Source organism: Leucopleurus acutus, assembly GCF_964270905.1.
Source record: "Leucopleurus acutus genome assembly, chromosome: 15".
Lineage (NCBI taxonomy): Eukaryota > Metazoa > Chordata > Mammalia > Artiodactyla > Delphinidae > Leucopleurus > Leucopleurus acutus.
In genome coordinates this window covers 15,744,860-15,771,240 of record NC_139157.1, presented here as the reverse complement: position 1 = coordinate 15,771,240, position 26,381 = coordinate 15,744,860, and the positions used below count along the sequence as shown (strand labels likewise).

General features: G+C 42.4%; 1 protein-coding gene across 1 annotated transcript in view; it reads left to right on the top strand.

Annotated features, from left to right (window-relative positions):
• Positions 1-23,520, top strand: part of PPP1R14C (protein phosphatase 1 regulatory inhibitor subunit 14C) — a gene marked incomplete at both ends in the record, with an annotated part of 83,918 nt that extends 60,398 nt beyond the window's left edge. The window contains 3 exons of the mRNA XM_082855526.1: positions 4,215-4,298; positions 5,730-5,762; positions 23,446-23,520. Of these exons, the coding sequence (XP_082711652.1) occupies positions 4,215-4,298; positions 5,730-5,762; positions 23,446-23,520 (192 nt within the window). The remainder of the gene's footprint in view (positions 1-4,214; positions 4,299-5,729; positions 5,763-23,445) is intronic.
• Positions 23,521-26,381: the final 2,861 nt, after the last annotated feature.

Below are 26,381 nucleotides of genomic sequence, written 5' to 3'. Positions count from 1 at the left end.
CAGTGTTGATACAGTGCTCGTGTATGGTGGATGCTCAACGACGTACAACCAGAGAGATGCACAGACAGGGTCAAGGGCCTCGTTCTGTGGGTATCAACAGGAAGGCGAATATAGGGTGCTGTTAGCTGGTGACTTACCCCAGCCACTCCTAAGAGGTTGTTCCGTTTTTGTCACCAGAGCCCCGTTTGCAGATCTATTTTTAACGTGGGGAAATCCCCCAGAGTAGGCTGTGGGTGTAGTCACTCCCTGGTAAGCGATTTGATCTGTCACCAAGGTTATTCAGTGATACTGCTTTATACAGAAGATAGAGCTCAAGAGAACAATTGAATTTGGACTATTGCTACACTCATTAAAAATATTTAATACCAAATATACACAGGATTCTATGCTTGATACTAGATCGGTCTTTTCTGCCTACGTGTACCTCCATGGCCCCCATCTCTATGTCCTCAGCGGGGCTTTGGTTTCAGTATCGCCGACCTTCAGAACCCACCCTGCTCCACGCTCCTGGCTGAGCCTGACCTCCTCCTGGCCTCTGAGAGAAGCGGGTGGGGGTAATGAGAAGCTCATAGGTTGGGAGAAAATGCCGATGTCTAGTGATTTGTTGTAATTACTCAGCCAGTGAATACTTGTTTTGCATCGAGCCTAGCCCAGGGTTTCCCAGCCACACGCCCTTGGGGCCTGGTAGTGACCTTGCGATGCTAGCTGTTTTCTTTATTCCTGTCAAGCTCCTTTGAGAGGGGAGGAGGCTTTGCTTTGTCTGGGCCAGAGGGTGAGTGGACTCAAGGGCCGTCCCGTCCAGCGGTGTGAAAGGCCCCGTGTCTGCACTGTCTGGTGCAGCAGTCACTCGCCACGTGTGGCAACTGAGCCCTGAAATGTGGCTAAGGTGACTGAGGAACTGGATTCTTAACTGTAGTTCATCTTAGCGAATTTAAACTGAAATACAGCCCGGACCTCAAGGGCTGGGAAAAATGGGTCAGATGCGGTCAGCGCCTGCGGGAGAGCCCAGTGCATTCGTGCTGAGAGGACACCTAATTGCAGATGCTGCTGCGTGGGTGCGACTCTGCTATGCAAGTAAAAGCCTGTTTGACCAAACTTGGCCGGGCTTCAAAGCTGAACGGGTGTTTGCAGGGAAACCCGTGGCTGTGCTGTTCTGCTGGGGGCATTGTTCGCTTATTCTTTTATTTCCTTTCAGAACAGCAGACACAGAGCTCCCCTTAGCTGTGATTACTTGAACAGTTTCTACAACCTGCTTCCTCTGCTTGATTTCATTAAACCATGACATAAATACATACTTGGTGCCCAAACCACGTATAAATGCTGAACCCAAATGACAGTTTTGGGGTAGCAGTGGGGGAACTTAGGGGGAGGCTGTATAGACTGTTACACAGATTGATACTTGTGGGTTTATCGCTTTTGCTTGGCTTTTCTTGAACAGAGTCAGCTGAAATCGGTTCTGGGTATTTTGACCTCACACGGTGGTTATTAAAGCCACGCCAAGCCGTAGACGTAGGTGAATTAATCTTGAGCCACATTTGCTGGAATACACACACAACGTGTGCCCGGCGCTGCTCCAGAGGCTGGATGGCTGTGGCTTCAGCATTCTTTGGCCTGGGGAGGGTCCACGTGGTCCATGTGGGATTTATCCACACTGCAGCTTCCCAGCTGCAGTCTGTGTTCATGGGCTGCCAGTTGTTCTACAATCCAGTGAGTTTCTTTGCTGGTGTTTCAGTTCCCACTGGTCCTTTCACTGTGGAAAGTCTGGCAGATCCTTGAGAGCTGTACCACTATTGGTGGCTCCCCAAATGACTCCCCTCTCCCCCTGCAGTCTTACTTTCAGCCACAATTCCAAATATACACAAAATCGGAAGTCGGGCATAGGCCACACTGGGGCAAGAGAATGCTAGGGTGGAGGCGACGCAGTCGCCAGGGAGGCTGGTACCCATACAGGGAAGCACTGCGCAGCATCCTTCCTGAATGGAGTACAGCCTTGGGATCCTCCAGCATCCTCTCCCGTGATGGAGGCCACATCTGTACCCATCTCCCTGCTCTGCCCTGGAGGGGGCTTAAAAATGGCATCTCATTTGAAACAGCAGCTCTGTGCCGGTCTGAGAGACAGACTGGCTGGATGAAAGTGTGGGATGGATGGCTTCTAGTGAAGGAGGGGAAAGCCACAGCACCTCAGCCGGATCTAAGCGGAGGGCAGTGATGCTGTGTCCATTGCCATACGTAGATTGAGTCTCAGGGCCTGGTACATACTGTCAAATATTCCCATAGGCAGATACACCTCCACCCCTGTACCGTTTTCCTGATATCCTCGGAAGCCAGGTGATTTTGTTTTAGTTTTACTCCTATCCCTACTCTCCAGTAAGAAGTGTTCTTTCCTAGTTCTAAGGTCATTTGAATTTTCTAAGGAGATATGCTTTTCTTTTCTTTTTTTTTTTTTTTGCGGTACGTGGGCCTCTCACTGTTGTGGCCTCTCCCGTTGCGGAGCACAGGCTCCGGACGCGCAGGCTCAGCGGCCATGGCTCACGGGCCCAGCCGCTCCGCGGCATGTGGGATCCTCCCGTACCGGGGCACGAACCCGCATCCCCTGCATCGGCAGGCGGACTCTCAACAGCTGTACCACCAGGGAAGCCCAGGAGATATGCTTTTCTTTTTCCCATTTTTTGTTAGTATTATTATTAAAACTTTTAAAAGAGATTTTAACCTTAATAAGGCTAAGATGTTAGACTTGCCCCTCTGCTTTGGGTTCAGTTTTCCTTCTGCTTTATCTGAGCTTTCCAGTATGGACTGCATATCTCACCATAGTAAAGAAACAAGTCAGCACCTCTATTTACAAGGGTTTTAGGAACTCTGTGTCAGGAACTGGAGGCAGAGACCGATATATATATTTCTTATTATTATTCACAGTGGTGTATAATATTCCTCAGTTTTCTCAAAACACTTGGGTCGTCACTTTTGTGTTGGAGCAGGAAAGAGAATGGTTGAGCACTATTAGAAAATGCATTTTACTAGAAAGGACGTTCTCAGAAGGTCAGCCTTGCCCCTGAAGACCAGACAACACAGCTGGCACAGAGCGGCTAAGCCCAGGGGTCCGCACAGGTGTCCCCCACACAGGTTTCTCCATGGCTTCTGCAGACGCTCCTCGGCCATCCCTGTGGCTGGGACGAGTTGGCCTGCAGGTGACTCCTCGTGGGAAGGGGAAATGCAAAATTACAGCCCTGTCCTAAATGCGATTTTCTCTCAACGTTCTCAGAGATGTGGGGAAGATCAGGTAACAGACAGAATGCGAGGTAGCCAAGACCTACTGTGGGTTGGAGCTGCAGATTCCAAATCAGTGAGGTCTGTCACCGCATTGCAGCTGGACTTTCCTGCCCTCTGTTATGGACTGGATGTCTTTGGCTGCAGGAATATGAAACTTGACTCATAATAATGGGGCTTTATTAGAATGTCGGTGGGCTTCAGAAGTGGTTTGACTCGGTGACGTTATCCAGAACCCTCTTTCCATATTTCTCCCCACTCTGCCCACCGTGAGTCAGGCTCTCCCTTCGTGGTTGCATGATTGTTGCCGGCAGTTTCTAGGTTACAGGCTTCCTCAGCTGGCTCTCCAGCAGGGACGCTTCTATTGAAAGAGCTTCTGTTCCCAGAACCCCCATTAGTCTCGGTTGAGTCTGTAACTGGGATTGGGGTGATATTGACCCAAGAGCCCTGCCTCAGAAATGCGTGGCACACTCAGGTTTTCCCAGACCCAGAGCTAGGAAGGGAGATGCGGACCTCCCCTCTCCCCCCAAGAAAAGATCAGGGAAGGGTAGATGTTGGGCAGGAAACTGCAAGTCTCACTACTCTTCCTATAATCTGCCAATCCCCCATTACATACTCAGATGTGCAGTTTTTTTGCCAGAAAGTAGAAAATCGTCATTTTTGAAATAGCGTTACTTTCTACGCTTGTGACTCTTATGTCTCCTTTGCTCCCTACTCCTCCCTCGGTTCCTTTTCCCTCCTTCCCCTTCCCACCTCTTCTTCCTTTTTTCTACTGTTTCCGCCTTTCTCTCTATCTCCTACTTCCCATTCCTTCTTCTTTTCCTCCCCCTCCTCCTAGTCTCTTCTTCCCCCCACCCCGTAATTGTCAACGCATCTATATAACTGAACTAAATTGGTTCGATACAATGTAGTATCTCACTAAATAGAATGCTTTCACATTTGCCCCCCAGGAAGAAGAAATGCCGGATGTGGAAATTGACATTGACGATCTTCTTGATGCAGACAGTGAAGAAGAGAGAGCTTTAAAATTACGGGTAAGCAGCACTCAAAATTTAGAACCTTTGATGGATGCTTGAATCCACTTGGGTCTCCTGAGCTGGCTTGCACTGATTCTGCCCCGGGGCGACACTCGGGCAATGGCCGCTTGCAGAGAGAAAGCAATGGGATGCTGAGTATTCACCCCCACAAACTGCATCTCTGGTGATAAGGCCGGTCTTGACTATAGTCAGTTCTTAAAGCACCTTACAGATATGAGTTTCTCCAGCCTTAACTTCTTGGGAGAAAGATGGTTCTTTCTTTCCAAGAAGGATGGTTCTTTCTTTCTTCTCTCCAAAGATCCATTTGCCAGAGAAGGAAGTGACGTCCCACAGTTATATGAGAAGGAGAGGGGCTGAGCTAGAACTGGAGTATCTAAGCTCAGGCTTCTGGTCTTGCAGTTGTGGATTATATCATTCATGGAATTAATTTCTAGATAAGATTATTTACTGTATAATTCTGTTTAATAAAATAACCTTTCTTGGAGTATGCTCGCCTGATACAATGGATGTTGAGATGCCCCATGTCTCCTTTGTCCAGAGCAATAAATTATTTATTTCCCTTCCCCGAAGGAAGTCAAATCTATCGTTTTTAAATCTGCATTTGGGAGTTTCTAAAGCCAATTAACCTTTGACCTGCCATTGTTCTTAATGTTCACTGATATCTACTGTTAATGGCTGTCAGTTATCACTGATGGCAAATGATCACTAAAGGCAAGTAAAGGGCACATATGAATGTGTTTAATGTGTTAACAATTGCTAGTGTCTCTTGAGTGGTGAACAGTCTCAGTTTAATGTTTATCTCTTGTTGGTAAATTTAGCTGGGAGAAGATAGCATCCTAGTTCTGAAAGTTACAATACAAAAAACACAAAAACAAAAAAACAGGCACCAGTTCTATAAAAAATGTAATGACATAAAATATTTTTCTTAAAAGAAAGAACTTGAAAGGGGCTTTGGCTGCCATCAGGTCACCCCCTTTGGTTCCCAGGGGAGGACAACCAAAGCCTGCTGAGGTGTGACAGGCTACTCTGTGGTTAAATCACAGCCAGGCTCTCACTCTCCACGTCCAGTGTGATTGTCACCATCTCTTACAGGCTGTCTCAACTTAAGTGTATCCAGTTCATTATTAACCACATTGGCAGCCAGAAGGATGGGTATGTGTGTGTGCTTCTGTGTGTGTGTGTGTGTGTGTGTGTGTGTGTGTGTGTGTGTATTCTGAAGAGTGCAAGGCATTCCTGCAAAGGAAGGGTACAACTTTTTGTATCTTCAGAGGACCAACAAATGCTGAAATAAAGTGTGGTTCTAAGTAGTCAATATGAAAAATTGATTTACCATGTTAAGAATAATACTATAAAGATGAAGTGATTTTTGACTTCACTTTTAAAATGATACTGAATTTTAAAATAAAACTTCTGTGTGTTTCCTTCTAGGAAGCTCTCGTAGACTGCTACAAACCAACAGAGGTAAACAAATTACTTTTCCTAAATGCCAAGTTTGAATTTGTTTTTATTAAATCGGGGTGATTATGTGTATACTAAGTAGCCATTATTATCCATAAGTGAAGGGCATGTGTTTATTTGTTTGTTTTTAATTAATTAAGTAATTAAGTAATTTTTGGCTGCGTTGGGTCTTCCTTGCTGCACGTGGGTTTTCTCCAGTTGCAGTGAGCGGGTGCTACTCTTGGTTGCGGTGTGCGGGCTTCTCATTGTTGTGGCTTCTCTTGTTGCAGAGCATGGGCTCTAGGCACGTGGGCTTCAGTAGTTGTGGCACACGGGCTCTAGAGCACAGGCTCAGTAGTTGTGGCGCACAGGCTTAGTTGCTCCGGGGGGGATGTGGGATCTTCCCAGACCAGGGATCGAACCGTGTCCCCTGCATTGGCAGGCGGATTCTTAACCACTGAGCCACCAGGGAAACCCACACGGGTTTGAGTAATACTAACTTGCTTATTTGTAAACCTCAGCATGTCTGGTTCTGGAAGACTTAAAACTAATGGAATTGGGTGTGTTGCCTGCTTTTATATAAAAGCCAAACTTCAGAGGAAATTGTGAGAGGGTTTGGAATCATTTCAGTAAAAGTTTTAGATTTATAACTGGAGAATACATTCTATTAATGTATAGGTATGTATTTTTTTAAAGCTTAAAGCTGATTCTGTCATTCATAATTGAGCGATTGCCTTGATTGGAAGGATAAATTTTATGGTTTGTTTGGATATTTGTCAAGTGTGTAAGTATTAATGTAAAAAACAATAGATGTTAGTTTGATTAGAGCAAAGCATTTAATGTATACTCTAATGACCAAAAGCTTGAACAGTGTACAAATTAAGAATTTGATCAGTTATGAATATATTGGTAAAAGAGGTACTTTCAGTTTGTTCCTGTGATAAATCAGAGAAATTAGAAGATCCATCAGATGTTTTGTAGTCTGTTTGCAATATCAAAGCAATGATGGTAGGACTTCTGTTTTTTTGAAGTGGTATAATTACAAAGTGAGAGGAAAGCATGCTTTTAAGAGTGTGTAACATTTAAATGAGTGTGGGGTTTTAGGGTAATTTGGTTTGAGGTCAGTTACTTATTTGAGCTTTATTCTTAACAATCTCCAGTTTTCCTTTATATTGATTACATTCTGTATTCATAGAGATTTTTTAATTTTAGTTATTAAAAAATATATTTTTTAATCAATGTAATACAGATTCATAATTTTGAAAGCCGAAAATACTATTAGGCTTATGAAGAAAAAGTAGGAGTGTCTTTCCCACTCCTTAGTCCCCTTCCCTAGAGGTGTGTATTTTATATTTACATACTATATTTGTATATTTTTATACAACAACACTTTTGGCTGTTTCTCTGCTATTTACTCTTTTATTCCTAAATATACATTCACTGCTTATTTTTTCACTTCTTGACTTAAGAGGAAATATGATAGATCCCTCACGCTCCACACAATTCATTTCCCTCCATCCCCTCGATAAAGTTACATAAGAGTATTAGTTTAAATCAGTAGTCAAGGTGCATAATATTATGATTTAAACAAATGTTTTCACTGCTAAGTCAAACAGTGAAGTATGACCACTGCCCCTTTCTTGTATAGTCATTTGTTTTTCCTGGAGTTGATAACTACCTTGTCATTTATTTTTGTCTCGTGCCTATTGATATTTTTTGTTAAACTCTCCAGAATCTTTGTCAAACTTGTAATTTTTTTTTTGTATGCTCCAACATATAATTACTATTCCTCCATGCCAGGCTTTCTTCCTGGAGCCCCTATGCAACAATCTGGAGAAGTTATTCTCTGGGTTTCCTGAGTAGCTACTGTCCTGAAAGTTCTGTTAAGATGCTTTGTTTCTTAAATCCCAGTCTTCCTCATTTTAGTTGGAGTACATCATCCAGTAGCTTTTTGAGAAAGGATGCATAAAAGGTAAATTTTTCCATCCTTGCATATATGAAAATGTATCTTCATCAATAGGTTGGATGGTGTAGAATTCTAGAATAAAATTCATTTTTAAAAATCAGTTTTAAAGGCATTATTCTACTGTTGTATTACTTCTGTTGTTAAGACGTCTGATGCCTTTTCCATTCTCAGACCTTTGTAGGTGACCTATTCTTTTCCCTTCAGTTAACTTTTAGGATTATCTCCGTATTTTGAAATTTTACAGTGATACGCTCTAGTGTGTGTCCTTTTCTGTTCATATGCTGGGTACTTTGTAAGCTCTTTTATTTATTTTTTAAATTAAATTTTATTGGAATATAGTTGCTTTACAATGTTGTGTTAATTTCTACTGTACAGCAAAATGAAACAGCTATACATATACATATATCCCCTCTCTTTTGTACTTCCTTCCTGTTTAGGTCACCACAGTGCATTAAATAGAGTTCCCTGTGCAATACAGTATGTTCTCATTAGTTGTCTATTTTATACATAGTATCAATAGTGTATATGTGTCAATCTCAATTTCCCAATTCCTCCCACCCTTGTAAACTCTTTCAGTCTGAAGATTTATGCCTTTCAGTTCTTCAAAACTTGCCTTTTATCATTTATTACTTTTGCCCTCAGTATTCTATATTTTTGGCTCTCCTGTTATTTAGATGTTTCACCTTCTGGATGGGACCTCTAATTTCTTATCTTTTCCCTTCTGTTTTTCATCTCCTTGGTCTTTTGTTCTACTTTCTGAAAGATTTCCCTGACTTTATCTTCTAGCCTTTTTACTGATATTTAAAAATTTCAGCTATCTTATTTTTAATATCTAAGAACTCTTTTTTTAAATCACTGTCTACTATTTCATTTTAGTATTTTTTCTTATATTATGAATGCACTCCTTTCTTTTTTTTTTTTCCTTTGAGAATATCAGTCAGATGTTTTATTTTCTTTGTTTTTGTTTTCAAGATTATTCTGCCCTCTGCATTTTCTCAGAATCACCTTTTTTTCTGTCTGTTTTTGTCTGTCTTTAGTGATTCTGGGGTGTGTACCCATGTTTGAATGTTAGGACCCAGTACACTGATTGGAATCTGTGTGAGCACAGCTTGTCCATTGGTGGGTCTCACCATGGAGCGACCAGGTTGCAAATCAGATTTTTTTCAGTGTGTGTGTGTATGGAGCAGGGGGATTCCTCATACTGTCACTATTTGGACATCTTTCTTTCTGGAGTTTTTTTTTTTTTTTTTGAGTTTGATCCTGTTAACTCCTATCTGAGGGTTGATCATTCGGTTTCAGCCTTTTTGGAAGCAAGGGTGGGAAGGTGACAGAAGACCTCACCATTGAATTCTTTGGGGACTAGAACTCCTTTGTTTATAGTTAGTTGGGAAATTAAGGTAAGAGTTAAAACAATTAGGCATTTGGAGAGCAGTAGCAAATTGTTGTGAAGGGTTAGACAAGCTTAGTGGGATCGTAGTCAGGAAAAGTGACGGATTATGCTGACGAATTAACACGTGATGAGGGGGTGGGGGATTGCAGCTGAGAGTAGATCCGGACTGGTGGGTATAGACGTGCCATTTACTCACTTTATCATTCCCTTTTTCTTCAGTTCTTCTGGGTGGAGAAGTTCATGTTTTGGTGTTTAGGTGAGAAAGGTTGGATATGCGTGAGTCCCCCTCTCCCTCGAGGTTTTGCAGTGTCTAGGGAGAAAAATATTTACACTCATTCACAACAGTTAGATGAAATGCAAGGTCTTGTCCTCCTGGAACAAAAGCGTTCCTCATCCGGTCTCTGTAAGGAGGCTTATGAGATGAAAGGATATGCTATTTGAATGCTCTCAGAGTTCCAAAGGGAGAAAGAAGAAAAAAGCGCTGGAATTTACGAGTGAGCCTCTCGTGTTCCTTGTTTAGCTCATGGTTTCTAGGAATGGAAATGGTGTCAAATGCTGGGGAATTTCAGTCAAGGTCATTGATCTATTAAAGAATCATTTCAGAAAAGTTTGGGTAGTTTTGCCTTTGAGCTTACGTGCATAAGAAACAGATTTTACTGGCCCTGGGATTGTGATGATAAACATAATAGCCTGTGTTTCCCCAGAGCTCTAGAGTTCAGATTGCAGGAAAAAGCATTATCTTATTTAATCCTCACAACCATCACTTGAAGTAGAGAACTTGCATACCTTGTCTAAGACCTCATGGCAGTGAGCAGAGAGGCCAGGACTCATCCCCGAGTTTCTGACACCTGATCTTGTGCTCTTTCTTTCTATCCTGCCAGTCTTCCTAAGCTGCTTGACTGGGCAAGACCTTTAGGACATTAAAGGACTTTGTCTTATCTCAGCTAAATGCCTAACAAATTAATGATGTTCTTTTTCAAGTCGTATTCTCTGGAGGTGCTATTTTTTTGATCAAAAGAATTTTACATACAATTATTATGCCACTTTGAAGTTAGAAATGTAAGGAAGCCATCTTTGCGGAATCAGACACGTCTATTTATAGTCTCATTGCAGAGGCTGGGGTGGGGAGTGAGGGGTGGAAAGAAGGCTGGGCTTTGAATCAAGAGTCTTACACCAGCACCGGCAGCAAACCTGTGTGACTTTAAGCAATTTTCTCAACCTCTCCGAGCCTCCATTTCCTCCTTTATAAAAATGGAGGTAATCATAACCACCTCCCTGGGTTTTAGTAAGGGCTGTTTGCAATGATAATTCTCTTAGCCACAACAACAACAACAATGATAATAACAGCTCAGTCATTACTGAGCACATGCCAGGCACTGATCTAATCACATGTATTAACTCATTTCACCTTCGCAACGGAGCTGTGAGGTTGGCACTATGATCGTCAGCTAGAGAATGTGAGACACAGAAGGCTGCATAATTTGCGTCAGGTGACATAGTAAATAAGTGGAGAAGTCAGGGTACATAGGAAAGCAAGTAACATGGAGCTTGACACATGCTAGTTGAATCTGGTTCCATGTAAGGCCGTGCTACTCCATTACATATTAAATACGCAACATGCCCAAATTCACTGATAATGATATTCAATTTGAAGAGCAGACTTTAAAGAAGCTGCTGATTTCACAGAAGTGGTATTGTTTTGGCATGTCACTTTCTGTCACAGACTGTGGCTCCATGGTTTCATCCTGTGTGGGTCCCTGGCTAATAATAAGAAAGGGACTCATGTGTCCCCATGTTGATTCATATTCCAAACTGTGGACCCTTGACATTTAAATCTTTCCTGACTTAGACCCTTTAGAAAACACAGCAGTATAATTGTGGTCACCACACTAACAGATTAGTGATTAACTAGTAAGAATGGTGTTTTAATTTTTTCCCCTTGAGCAAATGCCATTTCTGATGTAGTTGATGTTAAAATAGAGCTGATTTAAAGGTAGAAGAAGGATGTTTCTTCTAAAGGTAGAAAAGGATTAATTTTGTTTTGGTTATTACTTGGATTTGAAGGATCCTAGTGGACATTGTAGAAATCAGGGAGAAGGATGTCGAGGCCAGCTAGCCAGGCTAGAGAGGAGCTTCTTTTCTTATTTCTCACTCTTACTTTGCATGATTTCCAAATCTCAGGATCACGGAGGAGCGCTTCCATTGTACTGGGATGGTGGACAGAAAAATGCATGTAGTATGGGCTTGAGGACATCTCTCTTACCATCTGTTAAGGGAGTTGCCAGTTCTATCTGTGGACTTCTAGAAGCCTCTTTTTATAGTTAAAGGGGGCTGTGCCATTGCTCTCTGATAAACATCGGAGTTTTCTTTCTGATTTATTTCCTTTCTGTTATATGGAGGTCGAGGTACTACCTATCATCTTAGCGATCAAAGCCTGTAAGTTGATATGCATCAGGGGTTCACTCAGGATGACTCAGTCTGTGAGTAGGTGGTGAAAGGCATCTTTGAATTCCAGTAGTCAGCTGGGTCATGGAAATGTCATGCCATGTGACGGTACAGAAGAAGGACGTCTAATTATTGTTTGCACATAGGAATTGACCAGAGCTTTCAAAAAGGCTGCCTGCTCTATTGTTCGTCCTGTGTTTGTGGTAGGAAGGCAGATTCTCCTTCTTTGCTTTGGTGTCACAGTGACTGCATCTTACTTTTCTGACAGGCTTTGGTGATGGCCATTGGCAACTCATACTACTCACGTCAGTCCTCTATCCATTTAACATCTTTTTTTTTTTTCCATTTAACACCTTAACCTGTCGTTTAAAATATTGTTCAGTTTATGTGTACATGGAAGTACTCCCAGCCCCTGATCACTGAGCCGACTGCAGCAGAGAGAAAATATAAACTGGGAGAGGCTGGGTGAGTGACTGGAGGAGGCATGGCTTGGCATTTTGCTATGTTCTATTTGTTCATTTGCTCAACAAATGTTTATTGAAATCTGCGTGCCCGTAACTAATCTAGGGACTTAGGGTAGTGAATATGTGATGGTTAAAAACAATCTCTTAGAAGGACACAGCCAACTGTGGTGAGAATTTCAATGCTCAAAGAATATTAAAATAGGAATAAAAGGACAGAAATGCCAGGGTGTCAGCTTATCCCATGGTTCTCTAAGTTAGGAACCAGTTGCTTAATGGAGAGTGATTTTAGGGGATCTGTACTCTGCTAGAAAAAGCAGAAGAGGCAGGCTACATGCAGGGAAACCTACCCTTTGAAAGCTGTCACCTTCAGAACGATGTTTCTGAAAAGTGAGAATTGGGAAATTACAAAGAAAGACCCAGATCGATGAGAATGATATTCTAGTGGTTGGAGCCATTGGCGATGAGAGCCTAATTATGTCTTAGTGTAATTAGACAGGTAAATAATAAAGAGTTGGGATTTATTAGCCAGAAACATGGGAAGCTTCACCTGTGGCCCAAAGGATTTTAGTCCCAGTATGTCAGTTGCTCACACACGTTCATTAGGCCTCCTCTGACAAGGGGAAAAGAGCCAGGATGTGCTGGAGCTGGCATTTGGACACAGTTTGAATCGACATCCTGTGCTCTGTCTTCTTCTCGCTGCCTTTCTCTTAATTCTTACTAGGTGAGCACAAGCTCTACTTTGGAGTATTTATAAATTTGATTCTGATTGTCTTTATTGAGGAAAATCAACCCTGAAATATTAGGAACGCTTGCCAAAGACATGTAATCATGGAGCAAAACTCTGCATTTATTTCCTGGTCTTACTCAGCACTCTGCAGTGTTAGGGAATGGTCCCCAAGACCATCCTCACTTCTGACACCAACTGCAAGTTCCAAGGTCCCCACACCATACTCGTGTTTGAGAGTTTGCTAGAAGGACCCACAGAACTCACTTAAAGTTGTCATACTCACAGTTAAGTTTTATTACAGTGAAAGACTACAGGTTAAAATCAGCCAGGGGGAGAGAGATGTGGGACAGAATCCAGGAAATTCAAATGCAGAGCCTCAGGCTGTTCTCGCCCAGTGGTGTCACGGACAGTGTTGACTCCCTCAGCTGTGATGTGTGTGTTATGTACAGAGTAGCCAATGAGGGAAGCTCACCTGAGCCTGGGAGTCCAGTGTTTTTATTGGGACCTGGACACGTAGACATGGTTGACTGTGCATGTAGCTAACCTCAGTCTCCAGACCCTGGGGATATAGAGCTGATACCACATGACCTGAAGTGTGTCGTCCCCCCACCCCCCGCCCCCGAAATCACACTGTTAGACTCTCTTGCATGGCCCAAGGTCCCCGGGTAAACAAAGGCACTTTTATCAGGGAGGCATTCCAAGGATTTAGAGCTTGCCACCTGGGATTCTAGGGCAAAGACCAGACCTCCTTTAGGGCAAGGTTAAATTCTTTACTACACTCTTAGAAGCAGGACGACCATGAGAATAATGATAATGATGATGATAACAGTAATTGCAAGAAAACATTAGGAAAGAAGAAAGAGAAGCCATTATAGGAAGAGCCACATGCATCTTGCCTTTTGGGAGGCTTCCCCCCTCTGACCTCCCCCTGCAAGAAATTAATGATTGTTATTTTATAAAAGACTTGATGGAGGAGGTACAGGCTTTAAAGGGCAGTGGACCTTCAAATGGTTGGCATTTTCCAGTGATTGATTGTGATTTTATGGCCTTTTCTTTTTCCATTAAATTCAGAATGAATGATCATGTTTTAAAAGCTGATCAACCCTATATTAAAAACAGCTTTACATTCTTTTGTGTTTAGACTTAAATGGACAGAAGAAAAAAATATGAGTTAAAGACAATTTGACACATGACTTTTGGATTTCTATATCTTTAGCAAAGGGAGTCACAATCAAAGAAGCAAGTCTCAAACAGTTTAGAAATGGGTTTCTTTCATTTAGACAAGATTCATGTATTTGTAGTAAATAATATTGTTCTTCATTGATAATGGGACCCATGATGAAAGTAGTTTCTTTAGTGATTATAAAGTGGGAGATTATAATTTTGCTGAATTTACTCCATTGATAATTTACTGTGGTTGGATTACTTATGTGGACCTTACGTTGAGGGAATTGCAAGTGTATGGATTGTGAGAAACCCATTAGTAAGTGAAGAAAGAATTAAATGCCGGTAAGGTTGAATCTGGTGAGGGCAAATGAATGTTCTGCTGCATATAAACCAAGGTTAGAATTTGGGTACAAAATAAATTAATCTAAGAGCAGTGGTCTGAATCTCTAGAATAGATTAATGGGATGCTCTCACCAGCAGAACAAATTAATCTTTAATAGTGGATAGTCAAGAAAATAAATAGAATAGTGTCAGTGGTTTTAAGTTGAAGGCGGGGAAACCAGGATGCTGTTAAGACCTTCAGGAATTCATGTTGGGAGAAGTCATTATAAGCACAGCAGGCACAAACCCTCACCCAAAGCAGATTCATAAACCTCTTTTCAGATAATGAGAAACAGGATCAGTTCTGTGTGCCCTGTCAGCAAACGAACCTCTCTGAAGGTAAACCCTCTCCCTTCCCCCCAAGAAAGCAGGGGAAGTGAAGTGTTTCAGTGATGAGTGATGATGGCATTTGTGGTACTGAATAATGCCAGTGGCTGCGGGGAGCAAATCCCAGCATCACACAGGGATGAGGTCGCCCCCGAAGCTGTATTCCTCAGGGCTGATTCACTGCGTGCCCCTTTTGGCCTCCTGTGTGACCCCGATATCCAAGCCAATGAAAGTTTACAGTGTGATTTTTAAATGCTTAGCCAGTTCTTCGGGTGAGGACATTTTGCCATTTGGAACAGTTTTCAGGTGTTGCCATCACGTTTGAAAAGAGGTACGTACTACCTACCCTTCCATTGTTCTCACGTATCTAATCTTTGTTGGATCTAGAAATTCTTCTCTTAGAGCCTGGTGACTCTAGTTCACAATACTGTAGTGTATGTTTGAAAGCTGGTAAGAGAGTAGATCTTACAAGTGTTCAGCGTAAGAAAAAAATTGTAACTCTTTGTGATGATGGATGTTAACTAGACTTACCGTCATGGTTATTTCGCAGTATATACATATGTTGAATCATTGCGTCGTACTCCTGAAACTAGTATAATGCTATATGTCGATTACATCTCAATTTAAAAAAAAAGAAATTCTTCTTTCTCCACCCGATCACTGCTTGCCTGATTCCCATGTCATCTGTTGAATGTCAGGCTTTTGGGAAGAAGCGTCAGGTAGCTATGTGGAACGTGCGCGAGGTGACTTGATTTGCCGTCGTTTGGCAGTGAGGCTCAGGACCTGGGGCAGATGGGCCCTGTGAACGTGCATTTTTAGGAAATGACTAGTGCATTTATTGGGGTGACAAAGAGGAGGCAGCACACGGGGAAGTCGCTGACCCCCATGATCCCAGGCTTCAGAACCCTCCCCTGCTGTTTCTCCCCACCCCGGTTGGTACTCCGTGGAAGGGGTGGGTGGTATTTTTCTGGCAAGTAGGTAGAGCATGCAGCGTTCTGCGGGATGCCCTTGTTCGGAGCTCGCATGATCTACACGATCACTGTGGTGGGTGGCACCATTCACCGAGCTGCAGTTTTAAGCATTTCTTTGGAAAGTCCTTTTGTCAGGAAATACTTCCAATCAAAGGGCTACCGCATAATATCCATTTGTCTTGTTTATCTTTTCCAATGACTTGAAATGCTTGAAAGAACACGAGTGCAGTTGAATCATGCACAGAGCAGCGACTTGCAGTGATACCCTGGTTTCTCCTTTTCCCCCTTTCCGTTGGACCCACCTTCCTTAAAGCAGAGCAGTGTCATCACTGAGTGTCACGGATGAATCACTTCACTTTGAGCGACTAGGGAAGGGTCCCAGACGCCTGCCTATGGAGTTAATTACAAAATGCGTGTCCATCTGCCGCCTCTGGCGCAGACCCCAGCAGGCAGGAGGGGGTGGCAGCTGAAAGCCGCGGGACCCAGGAGGGATCCGGGACAAGAGCTTATGGCCACTGCGAGGCCATGCCCTGTGCCAGCGCCACACGGCCAAAACTCCAGAGCGAGGAGGGACCTTGTGTTCTCATGATGCTGCCAGGTCCCTTCAGAAGTGTACTTTGGCTTCTTCCTCTCTTAGGAGTCTCTCTGTAAATCAGGTGGCTGCATGTCATATAAAGTCAGGTTTCCAGGGTCACTGGAAATGTTTCTTTTCTTTCTATTGCTGCTTTGATCTCTTCTGTACGTGTGTGCGCGCGCACATGCCTCCCTGACCCCTCCACCCCCAGCATCCTAGGCTCCGCTCTTCTCCAAGTGCTTCTCCTTTTCCCTAACTCTCCCAGGTGGCCTAATGTTCCAGGGCTGAAAGGAGACCCTCTAGAACCTTCCTCCATGGTAGCTGGAGCCAGTTGATACTTTGTACAATTCTACCCTCCCCCACTGATACACAAAGATTCTTTGGTTGCCTCTCTCTGCTACTTCACTTTAATGCCTCAGCCATATGAATTAATTGCTTCATACACACATATCTTTACTTTGCAAACCTTTGCTGAGCACCTCCTGTGTATTAAGCTCCACGCTAGGAAAACAAAGAGGAGTTGGATCCTTGCAACCAAGTAGGAGTGACAAGTGTGCACATGAATTATCTTGCATGCTTTTTAACTATATAAATGATACTTTGCAAGTTTTCTCAGCCTGCTTATTGTGCCCAGCGTGAGATTTGTGAGATTTGTCCATGTTGATACAGGAAGCTCTAGTTTATTCATTTTTATTGCATTCCTGTGCAGTAACATTTTAAAAAGTGTGTGTAGTCATCTTTATTATAATTCATGAATACATTAGAAACCGACATGGATCTCTTTAGTGAGACATCTAGATTCTCATGGGCATCTGCTTTCCACTCGTTAGAAAATCCTCTGTTTATTTGAGAATGGTAAAAAAGGCCAATATCTTAGTGTCATTATGACAAGTCTTCACCTCATAGGAAACCTGAAAGGGTCACTGGGCCTCCCAGGTCCTGAGACTATACTATCTTAGCAGACCTGCCCACACTCAAGTGTCTTCTGGAATTCCTTATAAATTTCAGTGGCGAGGGCTTCTCTGGTGGTGCAGTGGTTGAAAGACCGCCTGCCGATGCAGGGGACATGGGTTCGTGCCCCGGTCCTGGAGGATCCCACATGCCGCGGAGTGGCTGGCCCCGTGAGCCATGGCCGCTGAGCCTGCGCGTCTGGAGCCTGTGCTCCGCAGCGGGAGAGGCCGCAACAGTGAGAGGCCCGCGTACCGCAAAAAAAAGAAAAAAAAATTTCAGTGGGCACCTGAGCAACAGAACATTCTATTACTCTGCTGGCTTTTAACGTGCAGTTCCAGGGTTAAATAATTGTGCCCAAACTTAACATTTTCAAACTGTCCAGGCTTATCTTCCAAAAATAGTGTATTACTCACTTTACCAACTCTCCTTGCCGAGTAAAGGACCCCAAAGCATTAAGTGTTAACTGCAAAGAAGTTAGGCGAGGCTTCTCTTCTCTCCCCAAATCAAGTTTTTTGGAATCCCAAGAGAATGCAAGTACTACAAATGCAGGGCAATGGTCTTTCCCGAAAAAAGCAATAACATTCTTATGTATTAATATACTATAATACACTTATCCTCTCTTCTGCTGATACTCACTTAGGCTGTCTTTGTTCACAGACAACATGATTGTCTATGTAGAAAATCCAATAGTGTACAAAAAAGTTACTAGAACTAATATGTGAGTTCAGCAAGCTTGCAGGATACAAGATAAATATTTAAAAATCTATTGTATTTCTCTATACTAGCAGCAAACAATGTAAAATTGAAATAAGTGCATACCAGTCACAATAACGTAAATATGAAATATTGAATACTTAGGAATAAATCTGACAGGAGATGTGTAATATTTGTACACTGAAAACCACAAGATGTTGCTTAAACCAGACTTAGATGGGTGTAGAGATATACCATTTTCATGGGTGAGAAGATTCATTATTGTTAAGATGTCAGTTCTCTCCAAATTGATCTATAGATTTAATGCAGTCTCAGTGAGAACCCAGCAGGTTTTTATTGGTAGGCATTTACAAGCTCAATAACTCTAAAATTATTAAGGAAATGTAAAGGACCTAGAATAGTTTTGAAAAAGATTAATAACTTTGGCTGATTAACATTACCTGATTTTAGGACTTCTTATAAAAATCTATACTTATCAAGACTGTGGTATTGGTGTAAGGACAGACACATAAATAGATCAATGACCCAGCCATTCCACTCCTAGGTATTTACCCAAAATAAATGGAAGCATATTTCATACAAAGACTTGTACGTGATGTTTTAGCAACTTTATCTGTAATAGCCCCAAACTGGGAATGACTCAAATTTCCATCCACAGGTGAATGGGTAAACAAATTGTGATACTTCTCTAAAGTGGCATGCCACTTGGCAGTACAAAAGAAATGAACTGTTAATACATGCAACAGTATCACTGAACCTCAAAATAATTATGCTGAGCTAAAGAAGCCAGACTAAAAAGTATATAGTGTTACAATTCTGTTTATAGAAACTCAGGAAAAATGCAAACTAATCTATAGTGACAGAAAACATCAGTGTTCTCCTGGAGTAGGAGGAATAGGGAGAGGAGGGAGGGATTGCCAAGGGAAATGAAGAAACTGCTGGAGGTATTGGATGGGTCCATTATGTTCACTGTACAGATGGTATGCTCATAGTAATTTTATACTTTAAATATGTCTAATTTATGGCATAACAATTATATTTTAATAAAGCTGTTTACAGAAAAGTCCCTGGAATCCTTTTAGTGTTGAGAGCTTCTATCCCAACCATTCTACTGAAACTTCTGTCTTCCAGGACACAGTGGCCCCTTTCTTGCCTCATCCAATAGCTCTGTCTTTGATTCAACCTCTCATCAGCAATTCCTCCTGTTGGCTTTAACCGCACACTTTCTTCACAATATTGTAAATCAACTATACTTCAATTAAAAAAATTTTTTAAACATTTTAAAAATAAACTAAAACAGCACACTTTATTGAGTTCTCCCCGGTCTCATTGGTTCTTCTTTTTAAGGTGTCCTTTGCTGGCTGCAACTCTTTTGGTTTGCCAGATCTCACTTGTTAGAGGGCCTCTGGCCTTGCTTGTGGCCTTTTCTTCCTCTCTATGTACACTTCCCTCCAAAGTTTTCTCAGCTGGTTTTGTGATTCCAAGTATCATCTTGTGCTGTGCGATAGAATTTTCCGAGATGATGGAAAAATCCTATATCTGCATTGTCCAATGCGGTAGCCACTAGATGTATATGGCTATTGAGTATTTGAAATGTGGCTACTGTGACCAAGGAAGTGAATTTTAATTTTTATTTATTTTAATTAGTTTAAATTGAAATAGCCACCTGTGGTTAAGGGCTGCTGTATTGAATAGCCTGGGTCTAGATCATTGTGTTTACAAACTGTGGGTGGTAACCATTAAGTGGTCTTGACCTGTAGTTTTTTCAAAAGATGAAATAGAATAGAAAATATCTCACATGTAGTAAAAGTTATGTTTTTACAGAAAACTTTTGTTTCCTTCTTGCATCTCTGTGTACTAGGTTGCTATAACCATGGATAGATCACATAGAGATTTTTAGGGGTTTTTGTTTGTTTTTGTTTTTAGGTGAAAGCCACTGATCTAGATGCTGGTGGTGCCCATATTTATGTCTTCAGCCATGAGCTGAGACCTGAAGTTACATTTATCTGACTTCTTGACACTTACCCTCAGGTACCTACTAGGCAACTCAAGTCTGTAAACTTGTTGTTTTCTTCCTCCAGTTACCTGCATCTAAGTAATCATCACCACCCTCTGCCAGTGTTCTGCTAAGGATCAGTGACCTTCATTTCCTTTGTTCCTGTGCCTGCTCCCTGCACCTACTCCCACTTTCAGTCCAGCAGCAAGGTCTAGGCTCTGCCTCTGAAATGGATCTCAGATCTACCCATTTATTTCCATGTTGGCTTCCATGGACTTACTCTAAGCCACTGGCATCCCTTGCCTGGACCATTGCAACAGCTCCAAACTGATCTCTCTTTCACTCTTGTCTTCATAAAACTCATTCTCCACATAGCAGCCAAAGGGATCTTTTAAAACCCTAAACCAGACGATGTTGCTTCTCTACTTAAAGCCTCCAGTGGTCTTCCATTACACCAAGGATACTCCCTCGTGGCCTTACTGTGGCCTACAAGGCCCTGGTGAGCTAGCCCTCGCACCTCCAGCATGGCGCCCATCATGCTCACCTTGGCCTTTCTGCACAAGGAACACCCACTTCCTTGCTTGTTTCTCTGCAGTGACTCTGCACACGTGCCATGACCCAGACCCCAGATCTTCTTCAAGCCGGCTCTCTTTATTAATTCAAGTTTCAACTCAGAAGTCATTTCTTCGAAGGGGCAGTCCTTCTTTGACTAAAGTAGTGTCCCCAACCCAAGTCCCAGTGATCTGTTTTGGGAGTGAATGAGATATGTTGTTACTTACATAAAGTATTTTTGAGTAATATAAGCCAAGACCCATCAGTCAGTTTTTTTTTTTTTTTTTTTTTTGCGGTGCACAGGCCGCTCACTGTTGTGGCCTCTCCCTTTGCGGAGCACAGGCTCCGGATGCGCAGGCTCAGTGGCCATGGCTCACGGGCCCAGCCGCTCCGCGGCATGTGGGATCTTCCCAGACCGGGGCACAAACCCGCGTCCCCTGCATCGGCAGGCGGACTCTCAACCACTGCGCCACCAGGGAAGCCCATTATTTTTGATTAGAGATCCTTGAATCTTCTTTGAGAATCATCTGTGATCAACAGAATCCTTCTGTGCAAGTGGTGTTATCAAGTTTCTCTCTGAAGAATCAATGTTGGTCTTGCTGTTTTTTAACTTAGCTGAGCATCTCATTATGCAAATTTATTGAATGGTTTAAAATATGTACAATACAGTTATATTAAGTTATAGACATATAAATTGCGTTATTATAAAACTTAAAATTAGTTTTTCATTAATGTCAATGTATCATAAATATAAGATGCATTAGTTAAACTTTTTAATCATTGAGATTTATGTACAGCATGACCAGTTTTTGGAGAAAATTTGAATTTGATTTAAATTACCAAACCGCTTTTCTCTTGAAGAAGAAAGGTCTGTAGTTTAGGGTACATTATTCCTTATGTGATTTTAGTCTTTATTTTTATAATGGTCTTTATGAAAAACATGTTATTAAAATAGTGCAGAAATATGACCAGAGTTAAGATAAATGATAAGGTTTGTGATTTTGACCTTTGCTTCAAAAAAAAAAAAAGGGAAAGGAAAACTGCACTCCAGTGCTGAAATTTTCACAGCAGTCATTTGAGTAACAGATTGCAAAAACAATGAAATTAAAACTGTATGCTCAGTATCCTATGTATTGTTTAAACCACATGGTAAAGGGGGCAACAGGAAATGCATTTAACTTTACAAAATGAAAATTGAATATAAGTGGGGAAAATATAAGTGGGGAAATTTGACATTATTTCATCCTAGAAAGTTCTTAAATTAGATAAAAGTAGTGTTCAGAAAACTAAAATAGGGTGTCATTTTACCTCCCGTGTATTCCATTGTGTCCAAGTTCAGAAACAGTGGTGATTAAAATGTTTATGTCCTTTGACCTACTACTGGATGGCTCTCCAAAGGGAATAATCCAAATTGCAGAGAGAGATTTATACACAAAGATGTTAACTGTGGCATTATTTATAATTTTGAAAAGCCAGGAACCAACCAAATATCCAGTGATGGAGGAATTGAGCAGACTGCAGAACATCCATATAATAAAGGACCGTATAACCATTAAAATTAATTTTTAAAAAGACTGATGTTGTGGGAAAAAGCCTTGACATAATGCTAAGTGAAAAAAAGATAGATTTATACAGTATGATCTTAATTAGGTAAAAATAATTTCCATAGAAGAAAATACGTTAATAGTGGTTCATTCTGAAGAGTAATTGTTGCTGGTTTGTATTTTCTAGGTTTTCTAGAAAAAGCACATGTTATTTTTATAATAGCAAAAAGATTATTAAAAAAAGAAATCGTGGTGGCTAATAAAATATTAACTATTTAAGCATATTGTGTTTTCGTGCTGGAGAGAAGCACAGGGACCATTTAGTCTGGGTGCTATGACTAGGGGTTGTAATTGGTAGGCGAGATTGTCTGAGAGCTGGTTTTCAGAGGCCGTGACGGTGAGGAAGGCTCCTTAGTGTTTTTGCTCTGGGATGCCCCTACTGTGCACAGTTCTGTCGTGCACTGGCTGTCCTTTGCTGATCAGAAAGTCTGACTGGCTGTCAGCTTTGCTTCAACAAATATAAGAAAGGAGGACAAAGTAATGTTATCTAATAAACGTGACATTTGGTAGGCAAAAACTTTAATACATGAGGCAACAATGAAAGATTGCTGAGGGTTTCAAGTGGGAAGCATTCTAGGTTGTCCTTTATTTAATCTTTGGGTTTTCATCCATGAATAGTCACGACATCATTTTAGTGGGTCTCCCCCAGCATTACCTTTTAAATAGGAACGATAGGGTGCATGGCATATGGTAAGTATTTATTCTTTAAATTCTTACTTCAGGTATGTTTTTGTACGTACGTACTGGGCTGTAAATGTAAACGTGTCTGTTTTTCTTTTCAAACTGTGATTTGTAGTCAAATAAAGTCAAGAGACTCTTACTGTGATCTAGACCAGTGGTTCTCAGGAATATTCTGAGACCAGAAGCATAGGTGTCACCTGGGAGCTAGTTAGAAATGCAAATTCTCAGGCCGCACCCCAGACCTACTGAGTCAGTAACTCTGGGAGTGGGCCCAGCACTCTTTGGTTTATATAATAGGGCCCCCCCCACAACCGGTGATTCTGATGTGCACTCAGATTTGAAGACCACTGGTCTAGTCTTGCTATTTCAGGTGTGGTCCAGAGACTAACCCTGGCAGCCAGTTGGAACTGCAAAATCTTCAGCCCTAACCAGACCTACTCATTCAGAGTCTACGTCCTCCCCAGGCGATTTGTATGCAGGGATTAAAGATTTAGTAAAGGTTGGGAGGCGTTGATCTAAGCCACAAAGGCCTCCAGGGGCCAAGTGGTTAATGTCGGCGAGTAAAGGCAGCTTGGTTTTCTCTCTAAAGAGAGAAAACAGTGAGAAAGCAGGATGGTGTGAAGGTTAAGCATCTTCATTTGTTAAAAAATGTCCTATATTGTACCAGTTGAGTTAACACACCCAGCTAAGCTCATCAACTAAGGTTAACTGCAGTTGACATCAATGACTTCAAGCAGATTTTAAACCCAAATTTTAATAGCGTGACCCCCTCATAATAACTTCTTCTGATCTCTTAGGAATTTATCAAGGAGCTGCTCTCCCGGATAAGAGGCATGAGGAAACTGAGCCCCCCACAGAAGAAGACTGTATAATTCCGGTCGAGGTGGAGCTCTCCTGGAGACCCAAGAAGGGATTTCGACTTCACGAAGACTTTTATTAAAGAATAGTTGTCCTTATGAGCAACTTTTTTGGGGGTAGGGAGGGGTGGTATCTATTCGACATTTATTCAGGAATGTTACTTTTTTGTTGTTGTTTTTAAAGGTTTTGATGGTGTAATATTTTAATAGCAAAGACATCGCCACTCTGGTTTCAGCCCAACCAGGGATTGACAAACCAGGCAGACACACAGGGCTGGGCTGGGCCAGGCATCTTCTTGGAGAAACCAGATGTTTAGGACCTAACTATACAGGGATGATGGTTTTCTTAGACTTTTTTCTGAAGTTGTACATTTGACTCAGAAGTTGAATTTCTCGTGCTTGTATATATCTTCAGGCAACTAAGTTAACATGTTGATGTGAGTTTTATTTCACATTGATGGAATACACTTGTGGTCGTCCTTTCATTGGAGGTCACGGCACGTATGTTTTCACGAGGCCACTAGGTATTCTTCGCGTGAGTGCTGGAGACCTACAACATTCACTTTATGCACCAAAGTGAAAGAATTCAGTGTATCCGTTATTTTAATGAGCTACACTACAACAATGTGGAGTTGGTCAAGGGCTTAATTTATGGACTTTGTATCATTTTGTTAATCGGATGCTTTGCCAGGTTATGTACTTATTGCCTCCTTTGTGGTATTATTCGAGTTTTCTGAACCCTTTCTTTGAATGTTTATTCAGATTTCTAGAGAAATGCCCACGCTACCTGAGTGGTGTTTTGCAGTGGAACGAGGAAGCGCCGTGTAGCGATTCATCCTCTGCTTTCAACCAAATACTATGTATTATTCTCTCTCCATGAAAGCAGGTCATAAGGAAGTGAGCAGATTAAGTTTCTTCCTCCTTAGAAGTAGTTCTGGTCACTTCGGTGCCCGGGCAGCATCAGACCAGGGTGGGGTGAGCTGAGTGATGAGCAGGTGTAAAAGAGAGAAAGCCTCACCTCCTCTCAAGAAAGTGGACACAGGAGCATTTGCTGGTTTGGAAGCGTGGTGGAGATTTCATTTCTGGCTTCTCTCAGTGGCGTGTGGTGAGGACTCTGGCCCTAGTTGTGCACCCTGATCCCTTTGCTTGGAGCGGAGCCTGGGATGCCTACCCTGCCCCTCTCAGTTCTATACCAGATCCTTGGAGAAGGATCAAAATGCAGATGGCTGTGGGCGGAGTCAAAGGTCAGAGGAGAAACTCTTGCTTTCCTCCAGGAGGTCCCCACTGCTTGGAGAAGGATCAAAATGCAGATGGATGTGGGCGGGGTCAAAGGTCAGAGGAGAAACTCTTGCTTTCCTCCAGGAGGTCCCCACTGCCTCCCCACAGAAACCCCCCATACTGTAAGGTGTCTCTAGGTGGCCCTGTCAGAGGACAGGGGTCAGGCATTTTATATCAAGGGTGCTCTGAACATATTTTATTTTTTAAAAGAACTATGTTTGTGAATTTTACGTACACTGGCAAGCTTTTGAAAATGTATTTAATTTTGTAATGTTTACCAATGATTTATTTACAAGCTATTTACGCAAATAAATGAAGCTGCTTACAATTCTGCTTACGTGTTTGCCTTGGAAAAAACGACATTGACGTGATGATTTCACTTGGTCAGATGCTCTGCAGACAAGGGTCCCAAGCACTTACATCTAGCTTTTCATTTTCAGGTCTTTTGTCATTTGATCCTAGACCTCACCTGAGGTGTCTCCAGATCAGGCAGTGAAAGCAAAGGGGCCGGGACACATCCCCGGCTTGAGAAGGAAACAGAAAGTGACTCTGTGCCCTTGGCCCTGCCTGCCTTCTAGTCCAACCCTGTCTCAGGCCATGCCCCTTGCATTTCACGAAAACTCCCTTTTGCCCATCTGGTGTAAATCCTCAAGATTTCAGATTACTCAGATATTCCAATTATTGTTAGAAACCCGTTCACCCTGTGAGTACAGAAAAACCAGAATTCGCAGGACTTCTGTTAGGCTTGACCAGCCCAAGTTACGGTCTTCAGAGGAAATAAGAATGAACTTGTCCTGCAGAGGCCTCTGGTCCTACCACATCACGCATTGCCTGCCTTTCCTCCCTGCCCTTGCTCAGGGACTGGCATCCCCTGACTCCCCTGAGCGCTCAAGCCACAAGCTTGGGGTGTCTGGAAGGTTCTCTGTATTTTTTTCCTCCAAAGCTTTGCTAAAACTATTGCCTGGGTCTGGAACACACTCTCCACCAACAGGCTCTCTCTGGAGAGCTGGACTGGACCCCTCCTAAGTGTGTGCACGGCTTCGTGGCATGTCTCCACGGTATCACTACTGGCTATTCACCTGTTATCTCTTCTGTTCGACTCTAGGATCCTTGAAGTTAGAACTGGGTCTTATAAATTAAGCCCCTGGTGTTTGCCAATTGAATAAATATGATAAAAGATTCTTCAAGAAAACTCAACTGTTTGCTTCCCAGCTAGGAGAGTGATTCTTAGACCTGAGTGTACGTTTGAATCACCTGGGAAGCTTTAAAAACAGCGGATGCCTAGACCCCAGTCCTGACCAACTTAATGAGAATTTGTAGGAGCAGAGCTTAGGCATTTTTTAAGGTCCCCAGGTTGAGCGGCCCTGGGCCACTGGGTCATTCTTGTGTAGTCTGATGCACACATCTGATCACATGGCATCCTGCTTGTGCTGTCACGGCAGGTGGCAGCTGTGACGTGAGCACATTATCTATTTCTCCTTGTGTTTTCTACTGGAGGGGAATTAAAGCACAGGACTAGGAAAATGACTCCAAAGTATCCAACTTCTGGCCCAGTGATCGCTCGAACACTGGTGAATCTAAGTTTAAACTTTACGGAG